The 24,775-nt window shown below is 39.0% G+C and overlaps 1 protein-coding gene across 1 annotated transcript in view; it reads right to left on the reverse strand.

Moving 5' to 3' along the window:
- Positions 1-388: 388 nt before the first annotated feature.
- EHF (ets homologous factor) overlaps positions 389-24,775 on the reverse strand; it is a 33,861-nt gene continuing 9,474 nt past the window's right edge. Inside the window, exons 2-9 of the mRNA XM_014937182.1 lie at positions 15,959-16,058; positions 13,234-13,479; positions 12,831-12,890; positions 10,392-10,460; positions 10,235-10,303; positions 7,180-7,239; positions 4,595-4,790; positions 389-3,802 (exon numbers count right to left, since the gene is read on the reverse strand). Coding sequence (XP_014792668.1) covers positions 3,703-3,802; positions 4,595-4,790; positions 7,180-7,239; positions 10,235-10,303; positions 10,392-10,460; positions 12,831-12,890; positions 13,234-13,479; positions 15,959-16,055 — 897 coding nt within the window. The 5' untranslated portion in view covers positions 16,056-16,058 and the 3' untranslated portion in view covers positions 389-3,702. The remainder of the gene's footprint in view (positions 3,803-4,594; positions 4,791-7,179; positions 7,240-10,234; positions 10,304-10,391; positions 10,461-12,830; positions 12,891-13,233; positions 13,480-15,958; positions 16,059-24,775) is intronic.

Raw genomic sequence — 24,775 nt, forward strand, 5'->3', positions numbered from 1 at the left:
TGATTCAGTAAAGGAAATGCTCAGTGCGAGTAATGTCATCCTTAATCCGCCTAGCCCTTGCACACACTTCAAAATACCTTGAAGTTAAATCAGTGCTGAAGTAAGACCTTTATAAAGTTTAGCGGCTGAACATGAAAGGCAATCTAGCTGTGTCAACATAATCAAGTATTCCAACGAGGCCTGTGAGACATAAAACAGGTTTGGAAATCCAGTACCTTCACAATAGATGGGCTATTCGGCATATTAGTAAATTTAAGCTATTGGATTTTGTGGTAGTTACATCAGTCCTTTCTCCAATATTGAAATATTCTCCAATATTGAAAGAATTCATATTAGCCACTTCCACTCTCAAGACATAAAAAACTGAAGATAAACATTCATCAGAAAATTTCTTTCATGAATAGTTTATTTAAATTTATACCATATCCACAAAAATAGAAACAGTTTTTAGAATCATTTTGTGACATATATTCACCAAGTTGAGATTTACAATGGTGATAGTCAAATATTTAACGTGGATTTGTTTCCATACATATACATTGAAGATGATGCTGTGAGAAGCAAGCAGGAATTATGCAATGTGCTGCAGAAAGAAAGATGAAAATGTAACTAAACCTTTTAATGTCTGTGTAGTTCATCAGTCTACATACAGTTTATCAGGATGTTTTTAGAGCAAGTTGCTTTAATTTTGTGCAGAAAATATAGTTGGAGACTGCTCATGTCAAACCTTTGACATTGTGATTTGCATGTAGTTATATAAATATAATATACTTTCCTATCTAGAGCTTTATACATATGAAAAATTATTGTACAATAAAAATCTATACACATGGTGCTACCAGTTCAGCAGCTACTAACTTAAAGAATACATCTAAAAATATGATTGCTCAGCCTCTGAAATATAATATAAAAGAGCAATCAGAAATGCTTTTTGTTTAAATAGTAATTTACATAAACATTCATCTCTTCATTTTCTCCATTTGCTTAGGTCTGGTAAAAAGACTCCCTGTGGTTGGTTGCATCTGTCCTTGGCAAGAACTGTAGTTTTAAACAGTCCTTTTGTTTGTCTAAGGCTAAATTTAATATATTTGTAAAGCAGAGTAAATGTTGGCTGGCTTCTATTCCAACTTTGTGCTATTAAAATGCTGAATGACAAGTACCTAGTCTGAAAAGTTCTGCCGAGTGGGAATAGAAACTTGTACGATTTCCACATGCTAAAAGATGTGACAGTGAAAGACTGGCATTTAAACTGCACCCCAGAATAAATCACTCTTTAGATTTATACAGTATGCTTCTAAATAAACCTTTTTTTTTTTTTTTCAAAACATTTAAAAGCAGGTTTAGCTGCTGCTCAGTAATCAAGTGGTGTCACGTGCAGATCACAAGTTCATTTTATCTCCCAAGAAGTTTGGTGAGAGAGCTGGTAGAAAGCAGCTTTATGAAGGTATTACAATCAGTTTCTCTAAGATGTATGTTAACCTGAGATAAGGAATAACAGTTTTGCAGATCTGTGACCGTACCACTGGTTTCAGATTTTCACCCACTGTGAGGATTTGGGGGGGTGCGAGGGGGAGTACGAAGAGCAAAATAACAAAATGCAAATAACTGCGGGGTGACGGGAAGGAACAGTCTTTGGAGTAAAGTGAAGGTGCTCTCCACATCTGGTGGCCTGGTTCTTACTATATGAACTACAAAATGATGGTAAAATAAATGGAATGTAGCTAGTTAAGCTTAAAAAAAGAAATTACTGAGTTGCACAAAAGCAGTAAAAAAAAAAAACAAGAGAGAAAAAAAGTGCTTTGAAGTACAGAGGCCTGTAATTTGATTTGTAAGTAAGACGAATCTCTCTCCACCCAGGTTATGAAAAGTAAAAATTGTCATATATGGGTAATTGATAGTGACAGCTCTGGCATAGGCAGTGCAGGAGGTGATGTTATTATTTGACATGCCCTACATGTGTAGATAACAAGTTAGGCTCTCATGTTTGCCTACACATTGTTGCTAAGCAAATTTATACCCTTTATATTGACACTGGTTCCATTTCTTGGTTTCTTCTCTATTTCCTTTTAAGGCAAACAAAAAATGGAATATCCTACAACCTCCAGCTGCATCTTGCTGCATTTCGAGCTAATTCAAATCCAGGGGAAGCCTGAAGAAATTGATATTGGATGGATTTAATATTCTTATTTTTTTTTCCTGGACTTCTCAGCTGCTGTTATTGTTTTCCAAAGTCCCCATCCCTGAAAAAGGGAGTTGGAATTGATCTTGGTTTCACCTCTGTTAACATCACTAAGAAAATCCTGTTTTTCAACTCCTGCATCTCATGTACTTAGTGACCTGGTGAAGTGCTGCCTCCTCTAGCTTTTATTTCCTCATGTTCTGCATGTGCTTGGTGCCAGGCAGGAAGCATTTGTGACTTGGAAAATGAAAAAGTTACCAATGAATCTTCAGTCTCCACATAGTGCTGCTAAAGATGAGCTCAAAATACTGACTCCGATGTGAATGTTCCCAAAACCTCACTGTCTTTATGTTGGTGGGTTTTTCTCCAACTAAGAATCCCAAGCACAGCTGACAAATACAAATACAATGTAGTTAGGCTTGAGAGAAGCAAAGGGAATGAATATTTTACAAGCACTGGAGCTTTGCATTTCTGAAGGGTTTTTTGAAAGTATCTGTCCAAGTGAGACTTGATCTGCCAAGAGGACCATACAACTCAAAGGAACGGGGAAACTGTTCGCTCATGCCACTGGATTAATATACGTTCTGCTTGCCCACCTCCTCACTGCTTCATATGACATAGTTTTGAATACTTTAATTAGGAACATAAAAGGTTGGGGAAGTATTAGTATTTCTACTTGGAAATTGGTGCCTTTTAGTAAGTTTGCCCAGTCAGAGAATAACTTTCCCTCAATGCCTTTTGGTCCCTGAGATTGACTCTTCCTGCAGCTCACCTCAAAGATGCTAGTTAAAAAAAAAATCCCTTTTCCTGGGATGAGCTGAATGCCCTTTGGAGATTAGGGAAGATACTCAGTATCAGGCAAGGTCAGGTCCTAAACTTCTGTCTACAAAAGAAGGTCCCAGTGGTGGAGGTAGCATGGGTTCTCCAAATCAATCGTGACAGCCACCTTGCAGAGGATAAGCTAACTAAAGAGGAACCCACTGTCTGACTCAACAAAAGCAACTGAAAGTCAGCAAAGAGTTTAAACACTCAGAAATCAGAGGAGGGAAGGAACAAGTTGTATTGGTCAATGAAAGCTTATAAACTAGCTGACTATGGGAAAAGACTACTTGGCTCAGAGATGCTTTACTGTTTCCTCCACTTATGGTTGCCTTCCAAAGTGGATTACTATACTCCCAAATGCCCTAGTATTTTGCTCCTTCCCTTTCTTTGCATGACTCACAGCATTGTCATAAATCACATTGTGCCTGTATGATTTAAAAAAAGAAAAGAGAAAAACTTCACAAGAAGGGAAAAAATAATCATAATTCTATAATGTTATCTTATACCACAGAAAACTGTGTACATTTTTTCCCCATACAGGACATACTTCACATAAAATAATTTTAAAACCAATAATGATAATGTTCCTCCTTCCCAACAGAAGTAGAATTGTTTTTTCACCCCAGTTTGGTACATAAATATAAGAAAACAGTCTTTGAATATTTACATCCAGGTGTTCTAAATGTTATTTCTTGACATATTTAATTCTCATTTTCTCTCCAGCCACGGGCATTCTTTCCAAATTTATATACTAATCTCCGACCATCCACACGCTCCAGGATTTCTCTTTTATAATAGTATCTGTCAAAATAAAAACATAGAAAAAAGTTTAAGATTAAATTCACCTATGGTCCTAAAAGGCCACTGTAAATTAGGCAATTCAGCGAGCTGAACAGTCTTTATTTTCTATTGATATGCATATAATACTGAAGATTATTATAACTGAAAGACAGAAAAGAAAAATTGTCTTCTTTTTACTTTACATTAATCGTTTTCTGTCTGAATTTCACCATACTTCAAGTGGCCTATTGCCATACTTATCACACACTCTTATGAGATTTAATGGGGTATTTTGCAGATACGTCAGAATCTGAAATCAGACCAGGAAAGAATCTCTACTTCCATTTAAAAAACATTTTGAACTTTCATATATTATGGAGAAAATGCTCAAAAAGTTAAAGCATTGAACAAAGAAAATCCTCACATATAATTTGTAAATCTATTTTAAGATAATGGTTGGCGGGTATGTCTAGTTTCTGATCATGGGAGGTCTCTGGCCATTCAGTAGTATGTGAACGTTCAGCTTGCTGCACCCATGTTTCTTTTCTACATTGGTTGGACAGCAACAGAATGGAAGTTGTATATATAAAATAGGGATGTATTTTGCATATGTTATATATTATAGAGTACAGAAACAAGAAGGGAAAGAAAATACAAAGAACATCATAAGTTACAATCTCAAAACTAGCAGGAGAGGCTCAGTTGTCAAAGCAACTGGTTCTGCTGACAATTCATTTTTAAAAGTCAACCAGATTCTCTATTCAGGTAGTCTCTTTACATGCCCCAGTCTTCTACAGCAATGCCTCAGCTCACCTCATAGCCCGGCTGAGTTTCTCATAAGTCATGCTGCTGTTGTTTTTCTTCTTTCCCCAGAGCTGAGCCACAGCTTCGGATTTTAAAAATCTGAAGACACCTTCTGACCGGTCTTCCCATTTGATTAAACCCGGGTTTTTCTCAGGATTGAGAAGAATATCTCGAATAAATTCCCAAAGATGAGTTCCTCGAGGGTCTGAAAGAGGAAAGGGGGCAAGAGTGTCTAAAGAGCTCTCTGGGCGACGCTTGCCATTTTTATGTCATGTCCTTACAGTGTGTCATCTAATGATGGTGGTCAGTAGGGACAGGCCATACTCCAATTCCTGGAGTGCAGGACCTTGGAGATATATAGGGAAAAAATGCTGATATCCTTTACACTGAGGCTGGCAATGAGAGTCAGCCTTTGGCAGTCTGAGCCTGATGGCAGGCAGGTAGGAGCCCCAGCAACCAGGGGAAGCAGAGTCCAAATCACCCACTTCTTCCTTCTGCCTTTGGCACTGTTTCTGCCCTGAAGATAGCATGCTTAAGTCTTCCCCTCATCTCATTTGCCCATTTGTCTTGATAGTCTTCTACACCATGGCACGTAACCTGATATTGTTGTGCGGTATGTGAAACAGCCAAGGCGCTGAATCTCCGCACATTTAAAAGACAGACAGAAGGCAAAGGAGGTGAAATGCCATTCCACATCAATGAGTATTTGGTCCCAGGTCCCTTAGGTAGACTTAAAGAAGAAAGTGTAGAGTGGACAGAGAGATAGTGACAAAACTGGCTAGGCTAAATTGTATGTGAAAAGGGTATAATAAAGTTGGACTGTGATATCAGAAAAGGCAAAAACAAATTTCTAAGTTTAAGCACAAATCCATCCCATAGTTACTGTAGAAATGGTACCAGAAAGTCCAGGTCAAAAAGAAAAAAAATTAAATAAATCCAACAAGTCAGATGTAGTAGTTTATGAATGAAGAATAACAAACACAGTGCCAAGGTGAGCCAGAAGGATAGCAGTCCTTTGGTCCAAGTTCAAAAGCATGCAAGGGTTTAGACCAAATTAAGAAGAAAACAAGCTAGTCAAAGATGTGAAGGTAAACAGAAAATCGTATACAGTGCAATGAATAGAGGTAGATTTCAGTCAACTAATCCAGTATTCCTCTTTGTTATTATCATCGTCTTCTAGAACCAACAAAATGTGGACCTGGTCTATCTGGACATCAGTAAAATAGATCATGACACAGAGTAGGACTGAAGAAACTGGAAACATGGGATAATCCAGCATGGCAAAGTGACCTTTTCTATATGCCAAGGCTGTAACTGAGTTCTTAGAATCATAGAATATCTCAAGTTGGAAGGGACCCAAAAGGATCATCATGTTCAACTCCCTGCTTCTCACAGGGCTACTCGAAACCGAAGCATATGACTAAGAGCTTCATCCAGATGCTCCTTGAACTCTGACAGTCTTGGTGCTCTGAACACTTTCCTGGGGAGCCTGTTCCAGTGACTGACCACTCTCTCAGTGAAGAACCTTTTCCTTATGTCAAATCTGAACTTCCCCTGATGCAGCTTCATTCCATTTCCTCATGTCCTGTTGCTGGTCACCAGAGACAGGAGATCAGCACCTCCCCTCAGCTGCCCTCCTTGAGGAGGATGTAGACTGTGATGAGGTTACTCCTCAGCCTTCTCTTCTCTAAGCTGAACAAACGAAATTACTTCAGTTCTTCACAGCTCAGGCTTCAGACCAGTCCTATCTAATCCTTTCATTAGCAACCTTGATATACACACAGAAAAAGGAAACAAAATATCTTTTTGCAGATAAAGTCCAGGAGTTCTGGTTGGGGAAAGTCACAGAGCAGGCTAAGAAGAAGAGCCAGGAAGAGCCAGATAATCTGGAATCCATATTGAAACAGGATGAAATGAAATACTACAAAATGCAGTTCAGGTTTTCTATTATAAATAGGGAATGACACAGGATGCAAGAGACATACAGAAGATAAATCTCTGTAAAGTACATTAATGGGACTATGGCAAAAAAATCACAATTATGGTAACCTGTCTCCAGAGTCACGTTGACTTAAAACTAGCAGAAAAAGCAGATGAGGGGAGTGGAAAGACTGAGAGGAGAGGAATGTGGCAGGACTGAGGGGCAGGTGCTTGCTTGTGGTGTCATGCATGAAAAGTTCTGCAAGGAGACGCTGAGCAGGGTCTCTGGTGCATGCTGCACCCAGCACGCATGGGCATGATCACGGCCATGCCCACACACAGACCTTTCTGATTTAATCCTGGGTCTCCTTCACCATTCCTTTAATCCAGTCTGACAGCCCAGCTCAGCACACGGCAGAGGGAACTGATTTCTAGTTGCTTCCCCCTAAGCCCTCACTGATAAAAACAATTTGAAAAATGCAACAAAACTGAGTAAAAAATAACACAATCAAACAGTACTAGAAACAGTCAGATCCTTGGAGGACTCAATCACAATAATGATCTAACCAGTTTTGCTTTCAAAATGCTTCCTTTTCCTTCCCAAAGGGGATTTGCTTTTAATGTGTTTTTTTTCCTTCGGTCCACCAACTATATAAACACGGATGTCAACTTACTGTGCTTCTTGGTGTGGGACTTTGGGGTATGATCTTGCATTTTTTTCACATCTGAAGAATCTGCAGAGAAGGAAAATGAAGCTTATTTGTAGATTTGATTAAAGGCTTTCCATTGACTAGCAGGTTGAAAGAAATAAAACCACAAAAAAGAACGAATATCTCTTTTAAAGCTAATCACTTTTCAGAAGGTAATCTAAGTGAGGAGGAAGGAGGAGAGTTTTGTTTTCTGTACTATATGAAAATCAGCATATTTCACAAAGAGACCATTGATGAATAAAGAATGAATACAGAGATAAACATTTGGCTTTTGAAACTAAATTTGATTAACAAATACCTCACCTTATGTTATGTGTGAGAGAGAGAAAAATAAGATGATCATGTCTATAAAAGGTATCCTGAATTGTCCCATTATGCCTTAGTCTTTGCAGAAGCATGTATCATTGGGGGCTTACTTGTTTCTGAAGAGATGACCTAATGTGAAATGTATGCACTGGTACCAATGCACAGAATACTTCACCAGACTAAAACATAATGAACTGGCACAGCATTGTTGTCTGGGGGGGAGGAGAGGGTGGGCAGGGGTGAGGAACAGGACTGTGCTGGTAGGAGTATTTGGCAGTTAGACGTGCATATATTATTTCATGGCTCAGAGCCATAGAAACAAGCCATTTCTCATCAATGGTACTTTATCACCTGCAGCCAGCCAGAGGAGGAATAGGGTTTCTGGCACAAGTGTTTTTCAGAAATGAATAAAAAGAAAAGTTCCTCACTGTTCATGACTGTAACCTACCTCACAGTCTGCACGTTCAACCCTCCTGCCCTAAAACCACTGCAGCTTGGCTCTGCTCTTGTCATTAATGAATAGCTTTCATCTGATCGCTCTAAGTCTCACAAAAGCTGTGGGATAGTCCTGAGAGGGAGCTCCTTCTGTGTTTGCTTTTCAGAACGCTTCGTGCCTGAATTCCATAAAGCAAAGCTTAAGGTCCCACGCACCTTTTCCCAGCTTCTTTGAATGCACTATTATCATACTTTTCAAGGAAACCGGGCATTTGCATGGGAAAATGACTCACAGGAAATAATCATTTGCATAGAAACTTGTCAGATTTGCACAAGCAACTGCAATAACTGCATGTGAAAAGGTAGATGCAAAGATATTCACACACTTGCTTTATTCATACATAACTGGAAGCATAAACTGAACAGGTCAGTGAGGATAAGCCTAACCTCCATTATTCTGAGCCTTACATAATTATTGTCCTTTACCCCTAAGCAGCAATCGCACTCTTAAGTCATTTTGCCTTCCCGCTCTCAAAGATCAGGAACTAGCCTGAACCTCACTCAGCTTGCGGAGAGGGGCGGAAGTAAAATGACCCTCATTTCACCACATTTCCTCAAATTATGATTCCCTTGATGTTATTAAAAGTCTGTGGGAACTCTAGTCAAGGACAGAAGGACCCAGTCCTTTATTTGGCCTCTTATATAAATCCTCCTCATTTTAAAATCCCACAATGCACTTGCAAATGTCTATTATGCTCCATTTGACTGGAGATTTATTCTTGGAAGTTTAGTTGCCTTCTGCCTGGCTGGTTATTTATTCTGGATTTCAGCTGTGTAAATAGTCTCCTGCTCTGCCACCACTCCTACGTGGAGACCGGTTTCAAACATGCCATGTTAGGAGGCTGGGGCCTGACAGATTAAAAGAGTTATGATGTAGTTTCAACAAAGCTGTCTTGCAAAACTTTTGACTAAAGGTTGCACGGTATTTGCATATGATTCAGGAATGAGCCATTTTTTTACGGGATATACAAATTCAGTTTTTACAGGAGGCTGTGCCCTTGGCGTGCCACCCTAGCTCTAGGCTTAAGCAGTCAGAGGGTAAACACACCATGCCAGGATCTTGACAGGTCCCCAGTCCTGTTAGAGAGCTCTGAAATCCTGGTAGCCATCTTGTGATAGTGGGTGGAGGTGACGGAGAAAGCAAACAGAGAGCTTTAAAGTTTGGTGGTTTTCTTCTTCTGGTCAGGTTTTCTCTCTCTTTTTTTTTTTTTTTTAGTCTAATGCTGAGTGCATTAGTTTACACTTGGCAAGTCCAGCTGTGCTGCCAGACCAGGGAATGCAGTGGAGGCAGGCACAGAAGCGGTGACTGCTTGGGCGTACAGAGGCACAGGGCTGCCCCCGGTGCAGAGACAGCGCAGCAAGGCCGCATCCTCAGCAGTGTGCTTCCCTTTCTCAGCCTCCCATGATATCCACTGCTTTCTCCCTCAGGTCACTTTGCTTAACAGCCTTCTAGGAAGGACCTGCCCCCTTTCTCGCTCCCCTGCCATCACTGCTCTCCTCTTTTTCCGCTGCTTCGCCCTCTCACCTCTGCCTGTGGTGCCTGCCCCTGGGACACGGCCCGCAGAGCACCCCAACACATGTGCACAGACTGCACTTTTGCTGGACACTACTGCACATAGGTTTGGTCTTTCTCCTGCCCTTTAGCAGGCAGATTGCATCTCTGCCCCGTGGAGGGGTCCAGAGGCATGCAGTACCTGCCCTGCTGTCAGCTGAGATGAGCTCCAGGAGGAAGCCCTTCTGCTACAGCAGTTGGGCAGAGGGCTTCGTGCCTGACCTATGGCTCCCCCAGGCTGACCCCCAAACTCAGCCCCCAATCCTACTCAACATGAACCACTGCCTCACTAGGGAAACACAGACACTTCTGGGGGGGAACGTGGCACCCATTTGCCCCTTCCCAGCTACACCACAGAGAAGTGTGGTGGAGCTGGAACATTGCATCTCCCTGACACTAACATCTTCCCCTTTGACTCAGTCACTTTAAAAGATACATGGAGATTCCAGATTATTTGATCTTGACAGAGAGAAGAGAGAAGCATTTCTTTAAAGCAAGCTATTGTAATAATGATAGCTAAAAGAGCTGTCAGGATCATTATTGCTTGGTTTAAAATTACTGGAAGCTCAGATTCAGTCCTACAACAGAAGACCACAGAGACTATTATATGTTGGTAGCTCTGGGACAAGTGACAAACAATTAACAATATAATTGCAAGTTCCTTACCAGGAGTCTGGTGACTAGGTGTCGTCATGGAAATCTGAGCACGACAGAATGTTTTACTGTCCAATAGCTCTGGGAATTGGAAAGAATACATTTAAAGTAATAGACTCAAACAATAAAGCCATTTCAGAAATGCATGAAGTATTGTGATGTTAGTTACCTACTGTGCTACCATAGCCACTGTCATACAGGTAATTTTCTTCTTTCCAGGACACCATTAATGATGGATCTGAAGGTAAAGGACAAAAAGGAAAATCAGATAACTAAAAGAACATTTTTTAGCACAGAGTTGAATATTGAGAAAGAAGAAAATAAGAAATCTGCAAAAAAGAGATGTGAAAGGAACCAAGAAGTGAAAGGTCTATGCATGAAATTATTTCCTTTCACTCAAATTATGGATGGGGTTTTGCATACTCAGGCAAATGTACTTACACAAAGCACTGACTTTTAGAAATAATGTAGCAGGCTCTTCCTTTTCCTGGCTAATATATCATTTATGTCTGCCCTTGAAGGACTTTTCCTATGACAGACCAAGTCTAATTCTACCCAATCTAGTCCCACATTCTCAGCCCATAGTGATTATGACAGTGCTTTGGTGCCATAGAGATGAAAGTGTTCTCAAATATCTAGTAAAACCAGAGGATGCTTATAATAATCATTTATTTCTATAATGGTAGAACTCAAAAGTCCCCTCTGAAACAGAGCTTCATGTTTAAGCACCTAGTGAGAAACATCAAAGCCTAATCCTATGTGAAGAGCCATTTTATTTCAGGCACATCAAGTTTCCATCTTTAACATAAAAAACACATTAATGATTGAAGAGCAATAATGTTTAGTAACCTTCTGGTCAGATGGCTCAATATAGGCAGAACAGAAACATTGCCTTTATGACCTGGACACTGATCAGGAAATTACTCTCTTCACAGTGCATTTTTGAGGTCAGAAGCTGTAAAAAAATCTCTTTTCCTTTTGAATCCAAGACAGAAAGGATGAGATAAAGGGTTCAAATCTAGGTTTTACTTCATTTCATGTTCATATAAATGAAAAAAAACAACCAAAATTAGTTATAGCTAAATCATCACGTTTGGCTGAGCTACCACTTACGACACAGGAATTTAGCAGGCATGCTAAGTAATAGCTGCATGTTTGGGCACCCAGAGCTTGTGTTCCTACAACAGCACACACCCTTTGCTTGCTTGGACACCTGATCTGCCTGATGTTGCCTCTGAAAACAGGCCTTACCTAGCCAGAACGTGGGGAGACAGCTTGTCTTCCCATTTTGGCCTTTTTCAGTACCCATGCCTTTGCAGTTGCAATGGTCTGCTGGGACGAGGCAGGCTTCCCCTCCAAGCAACCTGTCCGTGGTGGTTCACAAGGAGTCCCTTCCCCAGCAGCCCCAATCTGCACCGTCTGCTCCTCCTCATGCACAAACTAAACCCACTCCCACTGCCCGTGGTCGGCATTGCCAGAGGCCCTCCTCGCCACTCCTGATTCAGCACAACTAACCATCAGTTAGTTAGTCCTGGGCTTTGGCCTTTCCAGGATGTGCAGCTGAGGCACTTCACACTGCGTTGTTTATCTCTAGTAGGAAGAGAAACTAATATTATACCAAGATCTCATAAATCAGGACTTAAAAGATTACTGTAATTTCCTATATGGCAAACATTGAGGCTGCCGTGTGCACATCGCCTGCGCTACGTGGGCACAGGCAAGGAGCGCATCACAGATCGCAGTGCTTGCCCACTGCAAGAAGGTGAATAGTGTCCCTGGCTGGAGAGGCTGGACTCTTCCAGATTAGCTGAATAAGCAGGCTGGCAGTATTTGTCAGAGACACCGCATGCTGTGAATCTGTATTTGTTCCGCCAGGAGATATTAAAACCGCTTATGAACAAACCCACACACAAAGAGGCTGGGACTAGTGAGATAGAGAGTGTTTGGATACAGAGAGAGGTGCTCTGGCAAAGGAACCAGAAAAATAATTGTGCCTGAAGAGGAAGATTGAACCAAGCTGAAGTTCTTTTCTTGGTGAAAGGAAGTCTTTGGAGAAAAGGGTTGTAGATATGAAAACACTGGGAAAAAAGACTTCCACAGGAAAAATGCAGATTTGGTCAAACCAAAATACTACCTGTATTTTAGTTTCATTAAAACGTGAAGAATTTGAAATGTAACCTTTCTTTTTTCTCTCAAAGTTTTGTTTGTAAATTTCCTCATTTTAAACACTAACAGCACTTCACAACAAAATATTTTTTCTCTTTTTTAAAACTAAGAATACAGTGAAATTAGTTCCTTTGAAATCTGCTGAATGAAGCATAGAATGAAGTCCTTGACAAGCTGTACTAACTGAGTACTGTGAACTATTCCAACTCCAAGGAGCTGATACTGCAGAGGTCTCCCAGAAAAAGTGGCCACATGCAAACTAAGATTCAGTGGTATGACTCAAAACTTGAAAAAGTAGACATTTACTGATATTTGTTTTACTTCTTTTATTCTGCATGATACACTTTCCATTTTATGTAATGCCATTTTGATGTGTCTTTCTTGGAATGGACAGCTTCCACTTTTTGTCACCATCAAAGAAAGCTACCCAGCTGTTACTCACCTGTTTGTTCTGTCTTCACAATGGCATTATGAGATTGGTACATGTCACTTCCACACTGGCCTGCAAGAAAGCATACAACAGACACGATCTATGACAATGAGCCAGAAGAATCATAGATATTAGGTTCTAATAATATAGGTACTAGCAGCAACTGCTACAGATGAGCCAGAGGGCTTATTTTAGAGTTCCTTAGAGTGGGAACATACCCTTTCCCCTGGTCCTTCAGACTTCTGCTTTATGTCATATCTAAGCAGTTTAGCAATACAATGAATGAGGTATAAGCAGCTTATAGCAAATGTAGCAAATCAGATCTGCCAGGTAGGTCTCTGGGGAATGTAAGCAACTTTTGAAGATCCCAGAATTCAGACCACTGTACATATGTCTCTGCCTAACATCTATTTACCATTCCATTTTAGGTGCTGAAGGTTGCTATAAAGCAGTTGCCCTGCTGTCCCAGCTGCCTGAGTGAATTCCTGCAGGCTCATACGGCACAGATGTTCCCCATTGATATCAAACTCCTGAAAGGGTATGCAGTTGGCATCCAGTTGGTTGGTATCAAGGAGATGCTGCAGCCACTCCCAGACTTGAAATTTAGTCCAGTACTGTGGGTGTATTTCATGCCACTGGGTTCCGTAGAAGCTGCTGGACACTGGAAAAGAGAATAGGTACTTACTCTCTCTGTTAAGACCACAGGAGTATGTAAACAACAAGAAAGATCTACAGCTAAATTGCATTCCCTGGAAGACCACAGATGTAGATTATTTTCTCAGTCCTTAGCATTAGTTCAGTATCTGTTGCTGGAGAAGGTATTGTTATTTTTTTTTTTTTGCTTCAGCTTTCTATTATAAACTGGGAATTATTACATTACACCTCTCTTGGCAGATTAAGTATGTAGGAAATAATTTATTAATGTTGGCTAAGTACACCAAAATTCTTTGATGGAAGGTACCTTACAGAAGTAGTGTTGAAAAGGTATATTGATCCTTGTGTGGGGAAATAATCATAATGCATCAGAAAATGATGGAAAAGCTTTGCAAAATTTTCATAATATGATGTGGAAATTTTCTTTGAATAAGGTCTTAATAAGGACTGAATATGGACTGTGGGATTCAGTCAAAAAATGGTAAAAGCCAAGGCATTCTCATATTGCCCCATACTAAAAGCCTATCAGTATGACCCACAGCTTCATGATAGAGCTCACTTTCTGATGAATGCACGTTATTTCTGTAGTCAAGTAAGGTGATTTCTGAATGCAGTTGTAAAATTAATTTTTAGTTATGGAAGCTGCCTAATTTTCTTGTTAAGATGCCTGAATCTTTTTTTGGCAAACTTTTCAGCTGCTCTCAGTTGTATGACAGTGGACAATAGTAATTTACGTGTGTAAATGAAAGAAATTGTATGTGAGGATAGGATAATTATATAAGATAGGAGCAAAGGCAGGACTGCTTTGGTCTACCCTCACAGAAGAGCTGGCAAAAGGAGTCCAGTGCAATTTATTCCTTGGGAAAGGAGAACAATGGAATATGCCAGGCAGAGACGGTGGCATGGTAAAATGGTCACAAGCACATGAAGGCTTTAACAATGAAGGAATGAGACACTGCAGAGGTAACTAAATTATAGAAGGAGAAAAGACTGCCATGGCCTAGGTCCAGAATGTAGCACCAGTGTGTTCTCAATGTCCCCAAGAAAAAGATTACCCACACAGCTGTAAGAAATACTGACAACAGTGGATATTGCTAGAGGACCACAAGCAACAGAGTTGGCGCGTTTTAGGAAATCACATCCCCTCAGGTCCCACTGGAACTGAAGTCTCTTTGGTTGAGATACTGTGCCCAATGCTAGTTTCCAGGTAAACAAAAAAAAGCTCTACAGTTACTTAGGTTTCTTTATCAACATTGGCCAACAAGGTCTGTGTCAGTAACTTAGGGAGTTTGCAGTACTGTTTCTCATCCTCCTGTCGAAGAATTTGGGGAATGAGTGTGGAAATGATTAAGAGTGTGGCATGTCAGAGAATAAAGGTTTGATACAGCCATCAAGTATTCCCTGAAAAGGAGGTTGGTATGTATTCCCATCACTTCAGAAGGGTAAAGAAATTTCAGAGGCCGCTAGACTGCTAATGTAAATGGAGACCCTTTAGTGAGAGGAAGAGTAGCTGGGTAAAAGGAAGCGAAGTGGTGAATGACTGTAGAGGCTGGTTTGAGCTTTCAGCTTCCTGTGCCTCTAAAACACAAGTGAATTCTGGTAAGTTACACACTGGAAACATCAAAATAGATCCTACCATTTCCCTCCATGAAATTCTGTGCAAAATTAAACTCTGTCAGGATTTTTTCCCCTATGAATCTGTTACACGCAAGTCAGCACATTTATTAAGTGCACTCTTAAGCATTCCTGTGCATTTAGAAATCACATATAAAAGAGAACAAGAGCATCATTAAGTGGGAAATTTTATTGTAAGTTTTCTTGCGGCATCATTTGGATTAGAAGGACAACTGCAGCATGTGTTTGTTTAGATTTTAAGGGTTTAGCTGTTGACTGAGTGATAAAAAGAATTTTAAAATTATATCAAACACTACATATATGTAGATATGAACACATTTTTATACCTATAGCCAAATAATCAGAAATAGTGAGGAAGAAAAGAAAAGGGGTCAGATCACAAGTTATCTAGTGCTCTAATGCCAGTCTAATTTGAAAGATATCTAGTAATTTGAGCTGAAAAAGCAAATACAGTAAAGGAGCAAAAAAGACTATTCCCCTGTAAGCTGGAAGGGTGATTAGTGTTGAAGAGTAATGTGGGTTCAGAAAAGACTTGAGGGGTGAAGGTAAGAGAGAGAGAATTCTGGACCGACGGGAGGGAACTTTTGGCACTTTCAGCACCACTAAATTCATTTTAAGAAAAAGAACCAGTAAGGAAATGAACCATAAACTGGTCACTTTCCGAAACGGTGCTGCAAGTTCAGCTTTTTACAAATAAATTAAAAAATGGAAAATTTTCTTACCAGAAGTGAAACTTCTGTAAATTAGTATTACTGAAAAATAATATTTGTGCATTCTTAAAGGTGCAGTAGCCCCTTCCGCCCTGCCTCCCCCCTGAAAAGCATGGCTCAGAGACATTGAATTCTTCCTACCATTGCACGTGGAATACCCATCTGTCCAGGAAGGCTGCTGGTGGAGTAGATTGCTGCTGGAATTGATACTCATTCTGCCAGCTCCTTCCAAAATCATGATCTGTAAGTGAATCGAACAGCTTGCTTAGTGAGTGGTCCAAGGGGTAAATGTCAAAAAAAAATAGTAAAATCCACTGAAGGTGAAGCGAGGAAGCCAATTCCATTTGTAGAAGATACAATTGAAATCAAGAACATGTTGCCACAACCCCTTTTCCACTGCCACAAAATCTTCTTATGATAAACATTACCATGATTGATTTGCATATGCAAAAAGCAAGTTTCTACAGCTGCCCATCCATAAATGAATAATCCGTAGTCAAAAATGAAGCTGAATGAAAAGACAAGGCTCCAGAGAGAGCAATACAGGAAAATGGCCAAGCTTTGAGAAATGAAATACTAAATAGTTTTAATTTTTTTCCCCTAACTTAAAGAGAAATGACTTTTTAATAATTGCAAATGAAACTATACAGTTGACAGCAAACCATGTTCAGAAACTCACACAGAAGGACCCACACGTTAATACTACAGGGAGGTAATAATATAGGGAATATCTTGTCAGCTGACCCAGTTTCTTAGGCTGATCTGTGTCAACATGGTCCGTAACAAGTAGCAGGCATTTCAAGCCACTAAAAAATCACAGTGAATTGTAAATTCTTGTAAATGAGACTACTATTCTTATAACAGAAACAGCATTTTGGAGTGACCCCAAAGACAGTATTCCCTCTTTTCAGTGACACAGACTTTCCTTTTTAATTCCCTTAGCATTAGCAGCATGAGTAGAACTGTCCTTTATTTTATTTATACTGTAAAAAACCCACCTAGTTATATGATGTATTAGAAAAATGTCATAGATTTATCACATGCTTAATCATTCCAGTGAAGGTATACAGAACTCCCCAACTCTTGATATACTGTCTTTCAGTGGTTTGAAGTTGCAAAGTTTAAAAACATATGTTATAACTATAGACACTCTTCAAGAGTTTGGGAAAGTAATTTGTTAAATATTATAAAGGCTTCAGATTGTTATTCTTACTGAAATACACAGAAAGCAAGCCAAACCTTTTTTTCAAAAATATTCTAAATTGAAAGCTAAAAAGTCTGTAAAAATGAGACTTAGTCATCAGGGTGCATGCAGCCAGACTTCAACCCAGAATTAAAAAGAGGATGAAATGCAAAATGGAGGTGTGAAAGTTAAAGTCACTGGTCTTGACAGTTTATCCACTGAGGCCAATGTGAAAACTTCCATTGAGGGCACACCCAGACCCCCAACAAGTTCATATCAGGAACCTTTTTGGTAGAAGAAAAGGGGTCACTTGAAACACTTGCAGCCTCGGTTTTAAAGAACAGCCTGAAAATAACAAAGTTGCAAGTCTCTCCCTTCCCTCCCACCAGATATATCTGTATGTTTGGAGGGGACAGGAGAGAGACAGATGTTACTAAGAACTGCTTAAAAGCCAAAGCCCTGGAAGATTATCACAGGGAATGGTGCTTTACAGTATAACCTAGTTCAGGGCCTTTTTTTGTAGCTATACAGAATGGCAAAATCAAACCATGGATGTTTTAACAGTCATTTTTGACCCTTAATTCTAGTCTGTGACTACGAGTAAGAAGAATTTAATTTTTCATAGCAGGTATGTGAGGATATAAAATATTAACCATTAAGAGAGATATCTATTGTCCCACTCTGGCCAAATAAAAGATGACTGTCATACCAGTCAGTAAATTTTTTCAAGTTAAAAAAGAGACATTTTTCAGTCCCATGTTAAAACAAAGTGACTTAGGATTGTGACGGAGAAAGTGTAAGGAAGCATTTAACTTTATTATACTGGTTATAAAGAACGTTTGGTATGTAACATGAATACAATATATCTCATCTACTTGATATATAAGGACTTTTAAGCAATAATGCATGTTTGATAGTCAATGCTTACCCTTCTGAGATTATACAGGTTAATGATATATCAAGTTATTTATTTAACTTGGGTTTTAATCATTTAAGGCAATTAGGTATGAATGAATGGAGTATTAATGAGAAAGACCTTATTACAGTATCAAATAGAGGTGAGGTAGCATAACAGCTATTCTGGGAAAACTAAAAAACTTGAGGACTATCAAAATACTCTTAGGAACTTTGTTTGGCAAATTAACTTATTTTAAAAAAATTAAAGTATGCATTTGATATTGAATTTCAACTTACTGATCAGAAGTCACATTTCCAGAAGCCATCTCAGAATTTCAAGTACTCTGTTGTGTGGCTTTGTCATCAGCAACTTATGCAGTTCCGGGAATTCTACATAATTTTCATGCCTGATACTTGTGCAACTAAAAATGTATCTGGGAAAATGTGTGCATATGAACTGAAATTATTTATGTGTTCAAGCTCCTGTGTAATTTTGGCCCATAAATTCACTTCAGATAAACTCTCATTTTTCGTTATTCATAACTAATCTGGTGAATTTCTAACCCAAAAGATCCTATGACACTTGGATTTAGCAACCAAAAGTATGTCTACTTAAATAAAACAAATCTTGCATAGTTTTTCCACCCCAGCAGTAACCAAAACCAATGCACGTTAGATATCTGAGAAGAAGCAGCCTCTGACAGCCTTTCCCCTAGATTTGAATTTCAGTTATTTTCCTTTAAAATCTCTTTCCCCTGTCTAACAATCTAGCAGACAATATCTGTAAACAAGATTTTCAGATAACGTGTGTGGAACTTGCTTTATAAATTCATCAATCGATACATCCCATTTTTGAAAGTTATAGAAGTTATCTCAACCAGAATAACTTAATTTCCAATATCACATGTGGGAACAATTGTGCATGAAAGGAAGACTTTGCAATTTGACAGTATTTAGCTTTAACCCAAGCTTTCCCGAAGTTCTGCGTATTATTCAAAGTACTGGTTTTTTGGTGCCTGAAATTTTTCAAGTCACCTCCTTTATCTTAAGGCAAGGCTGTTCCTTATTTGGAAATCATCTTAGCACTTTGTTCAGTTGCGATTATAAAGTCCGACTAACATAACTTCCACACCTTTCCTTGCAAATTATGAATTATGATCAAGCATATTTTCCCTATGAAAACTACACTGTGATTTTCTCCAGTTCATCCTACATATGCCTTTCTTTGATAGAAGTTTATGGCAGATTTACGCTTATAGCAGTGTCTCAGCCCATACTTGGAAAGATTTTGAGTCAGGATGTTGGAAGGAGCGTGCTCTTCATTAGTTTAGGGCCAGATCCTCAAATCTCCCTTGTGTACAGACAAACCTGGTTACAGAGTGTGAAGCCTCAAAGGGAAGGACACATAATGTGTTCAGTTTTCTTTTAATCATATGCCACGTATCAAAGCAAACGGCGGATGAAGCCTGGTTTCCTATGAATGTGTATCTTGTGGTTGGATTTTCTAGTGTGAGTGCTGATTGAAGTTTTTCCCACGGTTGGGGCATTCATAATATCTTATTGTTTCAAAGGAGTGAGCTCAAGCTTCACTCTTTCTTTCAGATGGAGTATTAATAGATTTTCCTCCTGCATTTGGCAGCCAGTTTTCATTAATCCTGTAAGAACTTCCTATCGTTGAGACTTCTACCCCATATCAAATTTAATTAAAATCAGTGACTGGACAAAAAGATTGTTACAGGCCAAATGCAAAAGCCAACACGCAGCGAGAATAACCACAAAAGCGTCATTTCCTCAGGAAACCATGTTAAAAAGGCATTTTTTAGCTAAGCTGAAATTTTGGAAAAGAATATAAAAATCTTGGGATATGTCTCACTACTAAGACATGGTACTTTAAATGAAAGCAAACATGAAATATCCTATGTGTATATGCACACATGTATTTATATACACATATATGTCTCTGTGTGTGGTCATTGCATGTATTTGTACACACATTTCCATTCTTTTCCACTGAAGAAGAGCCACATCTGGAGCAAATCTTTTGACACTTCTAGGAACATGCACAGTTATGAGATACACAATTAACACTTAATCAGCAAGGTTGTGCACTGGTGTGCAGCAACATTCTTTCTAGAGAAACTCCTGTGAGAAGTGATGAATACATCAATCAATCAATAAATAAATCTTTTGCGTATATTCAATATATCAGGTGGTATTCAAAGACCAAACCCTGAAGGCCTCTCTTAGTGAAGGCTCTCACTGGAGTCAGGAGGAGCTTTGACCAAACCACAACCCAGCAACTTCGCAGTAACAGGAGTTCATTTGCTCTGTTCTTCTTGTCTTCCTTGACTGCTTGACCACTGTGAGTAAACAGCAGTAATGGAAATAGCAAGGAGCCATGGCCTGCCCATGGGGCAAAACACGGAGCATTGCAGAAAAACATATTTACAAATCCTTGAACCTTGAACACTGTATAGCACACTCTATGCAAATTATTTTATTGCAGTACAGGTGTGCTGTGAAAATAAATTACTCTGATCCCCATTTCCACATTCAACCCAACGAGCCTTAACATCCAGATAATGAGCTTTGACTTTCTTTGAGCAAGCATCTTTCAAGAATGGCTGATATTAAATGACAGGAAAATGCTGAATGCAGTATGAAAGGTGAATAACTAGTAGAAAGAAAATGAGTGAATCCTAAAGTAGTACAACCAGGGTGATTGTTCAGACATTGATTTGTACAATTAAGCAACACTGAACTAAGGGGCTCATTTATTACATATATGAGGGGGGTGTGGACCCCATAGGGGAAGGGGGCCTACAGTCTTCTGGTTTGTAAAGCTATGTACTATCTGCAAAACACAAAAAAAAAGATGTCTAAGTCAAAACTGACTGAAACTATTAAACTATGACTCCACCCGTCAGCTATGCAAAGTCTAAGAGTGACTTCTAGCTCAGACAAGCTCAGTGCAGCTCCTCCTGGCATGTCCCAAAGGGTGGATCTCCTTTGGTGTATTTGCCTATAGGAGCCTTCCCTATTTTTCCCCTTTTACCGTCAGGGCTGAACTTCAAATGTAGATTTCACCTGGGCCTATTTCCTTTGAAGTATGTTATGTACACAGTGAAGTCGCAATCCCTGCTTTTCAGGGCTTGGAGTTTATGGAACAAGTATGTACAGAGTATGTTAAATATTTTAGATCATTCCGGCACCTTGGATTACAGTCAAGCACTTAAACAACAATCTAAAATAAATTATACCAGGCAATAAGTGCAGCTGCAGAGGAACGGAATCTGGATTTTAATCTTTTTCTTGAAAAATCAAAAGACAACCAAGTGAGCTGAGTTTTCAAGACACCAGAAGCAAAGGACATGCGCAACAAAGCAGGTGGACCTGCTTTACACATATGGTTACTTCAGAAATATAAATGCATTGCACTTGTAAGGTGTATGATCGATTAGCTGCTTTGCATTCTAATGACCAATTTTACCTCTCCAGTGAGGTAAGCACAGGCACAAACTGAATATATGAATATTGGGATCCTGTGTGCATGTTACCATGAGCTTTGGGTCTTCGTTTTTGTTTGGGCTGTTGGTTTTTTTCCCATCTCTCATTAAGTGTGTATTACTACCAGGGCTGCAGGGTATTATTCTGAGCCAGTGTGCCTATACATACAGTTATGGCTGACCCTAAGATTGCCGTATGATCTCCTGTCTACCTGTTTTACAAAGGTCTCAGGTTCATCCTTGGTGTCTGTGTCAAACTCCAAGGTAAGATATCATCCCCGCCACAGCTCATTTTCAGATATGACATTTTCTGCAGTGTGTTAGGATGTCTTTTGGACATGTAGGAACACATGTAGCCATCACACACTTCCTTGTTTCCATTCCTTTGTTTTAGTGCCTGAAGAGCAGAGAGAAGCCTCAAAAGAAACAACTAATCTGCAGGCTGATTCCCAGAAGGGATCCCCAACACACACACAAAAAGCTCTACTTTGGACCTGCGAGGTACCACTCAGATGACAGTCTATGCAGCTGGCCTGGCTGATGATAGTCTCAAGACTCATCACTAATATCACTGCAAACATAGCCCATAAAATTTCTTTTCCAAACTCATTGAAAGCTTTGAAGAAAGTTAATATGAAAAAGCACTATGATCACACTCAGTATTTGTTGTATAACATACTGTGTTTGATGTATTTCATTTTTAGTCCATCATATGTATCTCCGGGGCACAATAACAAAATGTGTTTACTGAATCACATTGTGCATGAGAAGCTCAAGGAATAATTTTTCTAAGAAAATCATCTAAATAATTGCCAAAACTCTTTGTGTTAAGGATTCTGGTTTGGGGCTTTGGAGCCAATGTTTTTCCCTTCTACATCTCTCTGAACTGCACATTCCTGTGCTACTTTATTTTTGGTATATACAGCTGTGGTTCATATGCATAAACCCACTTTTGCATGTGCAAAACTCACTCTCGGTGAGCTTTCAGAGAACTACATTGAGACCTTGATCATTTACTGTTGTGGGCTTTTGGAAAGGAAGAGTTGGGTTTATTCTTTTGTTTTCTTTGAACCTTGTATATTAAATGTATACATGAAGGTAAACTGAAAGACCAGCAAAAGGAAGATGAATAGAAAAGGAGCATTTAACATTTACCTACATTACAGATGGGCTCATGATAAACAAAATCAAATAAAGCTTGATTGAAATCTTTTATTACTAAAGATCTGATTTTCATGATGCACTACAAGGCAACTTCTGTAAGAGATATGTGGTGGTTGTTTAAACATGTTCATATGGACGCTTCAAAATCTTGTATATATATTTTAACTAAAGAGATGCTTAGGTAGAAGAGTTAGGATCAAGATCTGTATCTGAGCTATCCTGCTGCTCCAGGGTTTGGTTCTTATCTCTCTCTTAATGATGTAATTTAAAGACAAAACCATAGATCAGTTTCCTTTTTGAAACAGAACAAAGTTCATTTTATGAATGTAAAAATAAATAAAAAATTGATGGTATGCAAAGTCTCATAAGTTGTTTTTCCTCTGACCTTTTTTCTTCACAATCAACAATCTTCATATGAACTGACTTCAATTTTCAAGGTACTCATTAGTATAATGAAAATAAAAGGTACAATTTTAAAAGAGGTTTTGTTTGTCTGTTTTTCTAAATCAGAAGCAAACAGAAGGCCAAGTGTGAACAGAGTCCTCAAGGCATAAATGTGTCTGGCAGTGTTAACTGCCAAAGGTTGATACTTCTGCAAATTTTACCCATAGTTGTTACCTTAGCAAAGGAGACAGTGAACTGGAACCTGCCACTTCACAAGAATCCAGTGTGTGGGATCCATTCTTCCCTGCCACATCACAGGCTACATGTGCCTCTTATGGCCATGCCACTAGTTTTTGAATATGAAAAGAGATCATAATTTATTTTACTGTCAAAAAGCTCATTCTCCTTTTGCAGATGATCTGTGCACAGATTTGTATATTATTAGTGGGATTGCTACTCTTAGAGAGGAAGAGAATTGCTACTCTTAGAGACAAAAGTGAGTCAAAAATGGTTATATTTCTTGTGAGAAATGTTTGTGTCATTTTGGCATTAACATATCCTTAGAATGTGTGTACCAAGTAGATATATATTTGCTAAAAACTGGCAAAAAATCAGGCTTTTTTCTTTTTTTATTCTTTATGAATAAAATATAAAAATTTTTTGTGCTGCAAAACATAGCTTTGACCGGCATATGGCATTCCTTTAATTACTGTCTGCACCACCTCAGCAAGTTCATGATAATTTGGGTCAGCCATTTTTCCTGAATATTTAGTAGTCATTTGCCATATATTCATCAGTCTAGCCTCAGGGGTACAGAGTCTTGGAAAACACAATAATGGGAAAAACTGCCTTTGCTCTTTATTCTTCTTTCAGCACTTAATACCACACCTCATAGAACAACTCCACACCTCCTTTCATGTCCTTCCTATCTCTTTGGTATATCCTTCCTCTAACCAGGAGCCAGCTCATCTACCTAATCTCTTTTGCTAAATACCTTTCTTTTGCTTACAGTACACTAAATATACAAATGGCCAAAAAGCACTCTAGATGCCCCTGTAGCTTGACAAGCCACATGTCTATAATTAGACAAGAACCTCATCAGCTAACAAAATATTACCATCATGTTCTCGTGTTCTAACATCTCCTTTTCCCTTGGCTCTGGTTCCCCAACCACTTCCTTCTGCCTTCCATGACAGTTTCCCCTTGCATTGCATTAAAGACTAACAGCATATTGAGGGAACTGCTTTCCATATTGCTAATGTAGCCTGTTTGACTATTCAGTTATTAGTGAATAATGATAATAATAATATTTGTATTTGTATTCATGTTTGGGTCCCATTACGTGCTGAAGTTTCTCTGACATAACAGCCACTCGAATACAGAGACTCTGACATACACTACTGCAGCAGCCGGTATTTTATGGAGAAGTTTATTTTAAACACTATAACTACCAGCACTTACCTTTTCTTATTGGACTAGCATTAACAATTACTAATTTGCCTACTTGCAAAATTAAAGGATCCATTTTTTTTTCTTTTCCTTTTTCTAAACTCTGTTTCATACATTTTGTTTCATAACAACATTTTATAAAAGGTCAGCTTTTATAAAAAGTCTTCTGATTGGAAACTGCAGGCTTCATCTCTGGGGCTGCTTTCTGGGTGAGAACTAAACAATAAGCAACATGGGATGGAGACCAAAACCAGAAAAGTGTCTTTGGGAACATGCAAATTTTTCCCATTGTGACTACTATTTTTTACATGAATTTGTTCATTCAATCAACAAGCTAATTGGAAAAACTTCTTTGAGGGTGATAGAGCCCTGGAA

The sequence above is a fragment of the Calidris pugnax genome, unplaced genomic scaffold (assembly GCF_001431845.1).
Source record: "Calidris pugnax isolate Ruff unplaced genomic scaffold, ASM143184v1 scaffold3, whole genome shotgun sequence".
Taxonomy (NCBI): domain Eukaryota; kingdom Metazoa; phylum Chordata; class Aves; order Charadriiformes; family Scolopacidae; genus Calidris; species Calidris pugnax.